The sequence below is a fragment of the Lolium rigidum genome, chromosome 5 (assembly GCF_022539505.1).
Source record: "Lolium rigidum isolate FL_2022 chromosome 5, APGP_CSIRO_Lrig_0.1, whole genome shotgun sequence".
In the NCBI taxonomy this organism is placed as follows: domain Eukaryota; kingdom Viridiplantae; phylum Streptophyta; class Magnoliopsida; order Poales; family Poaceae; genus Lolium; species Lolium rigidum.
The window spans coordinates 211,308,092-211,314,934 of record NC_061512.1 but is presented as its reverse complement, the minus strand read 5'-3'; the positions used below and the strand labels follow the sequence as shown (position 1 = coordinate 211,314,934).

The 6,843-nt window shown below is 48.3% G+C and overlaps 1 protein-coding gene across 1 annotated transcript; it reads left to right on the top strand.

Annotated features, from left to right (window-relative positions):
- Positions 1 to 1,120: 1,120 nt before the first annotated feature.
- LOC124657030 (F-box/FBD/LRR-repeat protein At1g13570-like) lies at positions 1,121 to 4,003 on the top strand. The gene is made up of 4 exons (XM_047195661.1): positions 1,121 to 1,957; positions 2,535 to 2,687; positions 2,783 to 3,062; positions 3,677 to 4,003. Exons 1-4 carry the CDS (start codon positions 1,121 to 1,123, stop codon positions 3,688 to 3,690), a joined length of 1,284 nt encoding a protein of 427 aa, XP_047051617.1. The 3' UTR covers positions 3,691 to 4,003.
- The last annotated feature ends 2,840 nt before the right edge of the window (positions 4,004 to 6,843 follow it).

The window sequence follows — 6,843 nt, the reverse complement described above, 5'->3', positions numbered from 1 at the left end:
GTAGGAGCATAGATGCCAAACTGTTCTAAAGATCACTGCTGTCTTCTCTCGTCGGTGAAATGTTCTGAACTTTTAGAGCATCTCCAACAGAGGCTCTAAAATTTGGCGCTGTAAAAGTCGTTTGCAGCGCGCTCGATTCGGATATAGCGCGCGGCGCCGACGCGTGCTTCGCCAGAGGCTCTATTTTACAGCGCAACCACGAAGCCGAAAAACAACCCTTCACCGGAGGCTGTAAAATAGAGCTCCACAAACAAGTTTCTTCAACATTCATAGAACAAACAAGATCAAACAGGCTACAAATAAATCTGAAAAATTCAACTAAATTACTCGTGCATTATCCATGTAGCTAGAAATTGATATAGCTAGCAAGCTAGCAATCGAATCTCCATGTGCGGCCGGCCGAAATTAGTTCGTGCGTGCGTGCGCGGCCACATCAATTGAGTCCGCGCGCGGCCGAATCGAGTCTAGCTAGCCACAACAATCGAAATCGAGTCCGTGCTCGCGCGCGCGGCCGGGCGGGAGCTCGCGGCGCGGCGGCCAACGGAGCTCGTAGCGCGGCGGCCGGCGGAGCTCGCAGGGGGCCGACGGAGCTCGCAGGGCGGCGGTCGACGGAGCTCGCAGGCGGCGGCCGGCGGAGCTTGCGGGGAGGCCGGCGGAGCTCGCAACACGGCGGCCGACGGAGCTCGCACGGCGGCCGACGGAGCTCGCAGACACGGCGGCCGGTGGAGCTCGCGAGGGAGGCGGCCGACGGAGCTCGCGGGGCGACGGCCGGCGGAGCTCGGTGGGAGGCGGCCGGCGAAGCTTGCGGCACGGCGGCCGGTGGAACTCGCGATGCGGCGGTCGGCAGAGCGAGGCGGTTCTTTTCGCGCGAGCGGTTCCAGCTTACGGCGCGCGGTAGCCGGCGCACTAGATATGCCGCTTTGGATAGCGCAAACTACCGCGCGCACTAAAATATTTACAGCGCGACCTATTTTACAGCGTCTGCTGGAGGGCGCAAAAACGCGTTTAGCGCTGTATATTGGCAGTTTTTTTAGCGCGCGCCTAGTTTACAGCCTCTGTTGGAGATGCTCTTAGAACGGAAAACGTAACCCTAGGGTCGCAGTACTGTCACATGGCGGCGATGGCGCCACCGCGCCAGCGCGCGCGGCCGAGCGAGCCGCCGCCGGCGGATCTGCTGGGCTCCCTCCCGCCGCCCCTGCTCGACGCCATCCTCGCCCGCCTCGACATCCGGGACGCCGTCCGCACCTCCGCGCTCTCCCGCGAATGGCGCCGCCGCTGGGAGGCCCTCCCCTGCATCTCCCTCTCCTTCCTCGACAAGCGCGGCGCCACGCCCACCTCCACCTCGGTGGCCGTCGACCGCGTCCTCGCTCGCTACCCGGGCCACATCTCCAGCTTCTCCTTCCACTGCGACAAGTACTCCGCCGCCCGCGTCGCCGACTGGCTCGTCGCCCTCTCTACCCGCGGCGTCAGGTCCATCAACCTCCAGTGCTCCTACTACTACTACTCCATCACCCTCCACTCCTCCGTCTTCCTCTGCACCCACCTCGTGCACCTGGAGCTCAACGGCTGCCTTATGCCGCCTCTCCCAGCGGGGTTCACCGGCTTTCCTGTGCTCGAGGAGCTAAAGCTCTACGCCGCCCAGTTCCCCGAGAACGGGGAGAGCCTGCTGGAGGAGATTCTCGGCGCGTCGCCCTCGCTTAACACCCTGAATCTTTCCTACCTGTACATCCGCGACGATGGCCCCCAAAACGAGTGGGTGATTGGGGGACCTAACATACGGAACCTTACCATAAATTCGGATAAATCTTATGGTTGGCGGATCACAGACCTGCCACGCCTCGATGAAGCCACCATCGATTTGGGAAAGTATGTGAGCTCTGGCGATTTCCAAGGATTCATTGCCGGGTTTGCACAAGTTAGGAAGCTCATCCTCCATACGTGCTACCCGCTGCCACCGGTACATTTTTCATCCTTACCTCTTACTCCTATGTTGCTACTTGGTAATTGTGATCAATCAAGAGACATCGCTAATTAAATTGAACTATATCAGTGAACAGGGAGTGTGCTTGTAAATCCATGTTCCATGTCTGTAAACATCCGCAATAGTTTCAATGCTTTCTATTGCTCCCATCATTTTTTTTTTTATTTTGCTTTTTATTGCAGTTAGTGGTCTGATTAGTTGATGCTTCAGATTATTTTTCTAATCAAATATGCTTGAAATATAAACTGGATGCTCTGTATATGCTTCTTTTTTGCTATTACTTGAATTGATCTTCAGTTCCAAGGCATCTCAACATTTCTAGTTGTAACCTGCTCGATTCTTTTTATGAGTGGGTTTCGATGTTCTAAAAATAGGTGTGTATTTGTTCCTTTGTTCTGCTACTCGGTGCCTACACGTGCTCTGAAAAAATGTTCTGATAATTTTGGTATTATGACGGTAACCTTTTTTAGTGGAATGGATAATGCCAATTGTGCAATAGTTCTCCTAGCTCTCCTTTGCATTGGGATTCACGATGTTTGTTTCCATTTTACAGCTAGCAAATGGTCATTTAATGGAAACTCTTCCATGTACATTTTACAACTTAAAGAGTTTAATCCTCTCTACACATTTCTGCGAGAGGCCATCCATTTTGTCAACCTTTTGCTTACTAATGAATGCTCCTAATCTAGAAGTACTTGAAATTACGGTATGAACTAAGAACACCCCTTTTCAACTTGTCATATTTTTTGTGCTTGAAGGTGATCGCTGCTATTTTTGGTGCTTGACACTTTTTTTTTGAAGATTGACCGTAATTTCGTGGATGAAATTGAAGCAAATGCAGAGAATCAAAATATACAATGCACTGATGACTTCTGTGCCAACCTCCAGGTTGTGAAAATAAAGGGTATTGGCTGGTTGCCAAGTGAAATGTGTTTTATCGAGCTTGTTTTATCTAAAGCAATAGTTCTTCGCACAATGTATCTTAGACTTGGTTATGAAAGCTCAAAGTCTAACGAGGATGCACTGTGTGAACTAATGACATACAGAAGGGGTTCACCTCATGCTCAAGTCTTCTTCAATGGTAAATGACCCTTAAATTTTAGCCATTTATCCATGTCATGTATTTCCATTGAACAGTATGGAGTATAATATTCATTTTGCAACTAAAGTTAGTCCTTGGGTTACTACAATTGTGACTACTGTTATCTATACCCGACAGAATAGTATTGATGCTTAGGAGGAAGGGATGGATGGTAATACAAGAATCGTGTGTCATGTCAACAGAAATCACGTGTGAGTGTGGATTGGATCCATCCTAGTTTTCTTTAGAAGATCATGACTTGCTTGTTTCTGTACAAAATAAGTGGAGTTTTTATTATCTTTTCCAAACGACTACTACCTCTGTTCCTATGCATAAGGCACACATGCATTTCAGTGTGAACTTTGACCGAACAAATTAGACAACTATCTCGATTATATAGTACATAAGTGATATTGTTAGAATCGTATTTATCCAACACCCTGCTGAGTGCAGCGGGAACCTGACATTTGAGTTTCATACTTCACTGAATGCATTGTAGATTTGTGAACTACCACATGCTGCTAATTCTTTATTACTCTGATATTTTTATCACCTGCTTAATATCTTGTAACGAGTCACTTAAATTTCATGTATTGACCGCAATCTTTTTGCAGGTGAGATTGAATAGATTGTTAATTGCAGACTGTCTTTTGTGTCTTGCTGGGAATGGTTGCATAATACATTTAGGTGGCTTACTTGCATACGTTGGTGTCAAACCCTCTTTTGATCTTCTCTAACTACATACCCTTGGAGGCTAGATATGCATCCCGAAGAAAATGGCTGCTGGCAGGAGCTACTATAACGCTCTGTTTTGGTCATAAGTAATCCTTGCACAACTTGGGTGCCTTTCCTGTGCTAATGGCCTGCAAAAGTTGCAAATAACTCTTTTATTTGTTGTTTCGAATTTTCAATGAGAATTACATGGTGTAGCTGTTCGATCATTTGATTAAGTTTGTTACTACAAATTTGTTTGCAAGAGCTTCAGGAATGGGATACCAGCTATGGCAAATAGTTAAGTAACCAGAAAATATGGGTTCATTACTATCGTTTTTGAGCAATTCTCGGAATACAGCCTCTGCACATAACTCTCAGGAAATGCAGAAATGTTTCCAGTACCAGTTTAAGTTATGCAATTACCATGTTTTTTTTTACTTCCATTTTACTACTCCAAGCATTCTGCAAGATCAAAATCGTATACCTCTGTTTATATCTGAAATAAAACAGTGTCAAAATTTCAGTTATACATACTAGGGCAGGCAAACCCCATCTGAACATCTGTGTATGTCCAATGTAATACAACTTAGCAGCAAATGTCCTGTCTACCAGTTCCATGTGCAGCCTAGAAGATGGAACAGGGTATCATGCTACTATGACCTGCAGGAAAGCGGGCCTTACGACAACGCATCAGAGATGTCTGTGTACTCTATCCAGGCTTTGTTCAGTGAAGGGCCAGAACGTTGGGAGCATTGGTATATCGATCGTAACCACTGTTCAAAAAATCGTCCGATTCAACTATTAATCGGTCGATTAATCCCTATTCAGTGGTCACCGATTAACCGATAAACTCATTTATCACCCGATTAACTCATTTATCGCCCGGTTAATCGGCCGATTTGCCTATTAATCCCTAATCGTCAGCCGACCGAGTTAACCTCGATAAGCGATTTCCTCAACATTGATCGTAACCTGAATCTGCTTCCAAGCTGTTGGAATTTTTTCAGTCCTGATCTACCTTTGTATTGGAATTGTTTGTGCAGAAGAACTGGGATCCAGGTAGTATGTTGTAATCAGGCTGTGCACCTCTTGCTTTCCCAAGATGCTTTTGCTTGTGGTGGGATCCTTGTTTAACTAAGGCAAACCACTGTATGGTGCAATTGAGTTTTAACAAGTTTGGCTCAGTATGCAAGGCAACCTGTACTGATACACACCAATTCGACCCTGGAGTACTTGTTGGCATCTCTCATTGAGTTGGTACTCTGAAATTCGTCATGGTACGTATTCCTGGAAAGTGCAAAACAATGATTATCTTCTGTTTGGGGATAAGGAATGGATGCAAGATATCCAATCCGTGGAACCTATCAGTGTAGTTTATCATGCTCCTGCATTTTGGCGTGAACAACACAATGCTGGAACTTAGTTTCAATCAAGTCTTGTCAACGCTTCAGTGTTGAAACTTCAGGCAAGAGAGTTGTGTATAGGAGATGTTAGTGCAGATTTCAGTAATTTGAAACATATTCCGGAGATTGTGCTTTGGGTCTGTTCAAGAAATGAACCTCTCTTGGCAAAGTGTTGCATCACATGCATTTGTGGGAATCACTCGGTACATGGGCTTTTGGTGAAATGGGGATTCAGGTTGAGTTCTGCTAAAGGGCGAGGTGAGCAACTTGTTTGTAGTGGCGGAAGGTCAGTGGAGGTACAGTGCCGTATCTTTTATCCTCGCATCATGAGCGAGTTGGTGCAGTTTGCATCAATCAACATCCTGGAACTTTCCCATTGCAACGTTTTAACTGGAACATTGTCGAGCTTGCTTACTACACTCCTTGGCTTCAGATATTTATTGGTATTTCTCTTACAAGGATGATACGGTCTGTAGTGTGGCTGCTCCATTATCATGGTGAAGTTGTACATCAGACGGTCAGAAGATCAAAACATCAAAGTACAAAATTTAAGAGCAGAAGCTTGGTGGTATTGGTCTTCATTTTTTCTTTCCTCACTTCGCGTGGCTCCCAAATAATATACTTGTGGTTGCTTTGGAGAAGGGGAGCTATTCATGGGGGAAGCACAAGGAAATTGCACTGACATAAGCAAGTTTAGTGGAGTCCGTATGAGTAGGAGTATGAAGGTTCACGTGTACATTGTTGGACTGCTGAACGTTTTTTGTGAAATCTAGATACCTTGATGCAGTTTTAACTCATCAATTGGGGGCTCGAGGGTCTCTTTTTATATACCGGATTTGGGAGTTAATGGGCGCTAAGAGCAGGTCTAACAGACCCCGTAAAAGGGGCAAACCCGTATAATAACCGCCGATTTGAGGGTTTCGGCTCTACCTGGCCGTCTAGCACGCCCCGTAAAAACGGCCCCCGCATCGTTTTTTGCTGTTTTCGAGTACGGGGCGGGTCGTCGTCCCCTACTTGTGCGGGGTGGGAGCGGGGATAGTGGGCGAAACCCGTATCCCAATTCCGAGCGCGCGCGGACATTTCAGTTCCCCCCACCCATTTTCCCCCGCGCGCCGCCGCAGCCACCCGCGCGCCGCCGCCGGAATCCGTCAGATCCGCGCCCCTCCGCCGTCCGCCGAGCCGCGCCGAGCTGCGTTGACGCCCGCCGCACCCCCGCCGAAGTTCCGCGTCCCTCTGCGCGCGCCGCCGCCCTCCCGCCGTGATCTTCTCCGCCGTTTGTCGCCGGTGAGTATTCTGCCGCGTTCTTCTTCGTTGCCGCCGGTAAATTGGTCGGATTTGGGGCTGATGTATGGTACACCGTGGTAGATGGCTTCGGAGGATGTGCACATGGCGGATTTGGACGCGACGTCGACCGATTGGTCGTCGTCGGATTCCGACGATTCGGACATCGACGAGTTGCTCAACGACGACGAGACGGAGATGATGCTGCTCCTGTTCGGCTTGAAGCAAACAGAGGACCGCATGAAGCTGCTGGATCAGCGGAAAGGATCCGTGATGGGGCGTATGTGCATTCCGCGGAACCGCGCGCTCGGCCACGAACAGTCGATGCAAGATTATTTCGCCGAGGTACCGACCTATCCTCCCCGCCTTTTCCGTAGACGGTA

Excerpts from the sequence above, each read along its gene's own strand:
- LOC124657030 (XM_047195661.1), top strand. The coding sequence starts at position 1,121 with ATGGCGCCACCGCGCCAGCGCGCGCGGCCGAGCGAGCCGCCGCCGGCG. Across the intron at positions 1,958-2,534 it reads CGTGCTACCCGCTGCCACCG|CTAGCAAATGGTCATTTAAT; the intron begins GTACATTTTTCA and ends TCCATTTTACAG. Across the intron at positions 2,688-2,782 it reads TAGAAGTACTTGAAATTACG|ATTGACCGTAATTTCGTGGA; the intron begins GTATGAACTAAG and ends TTTTTTTTGAAG.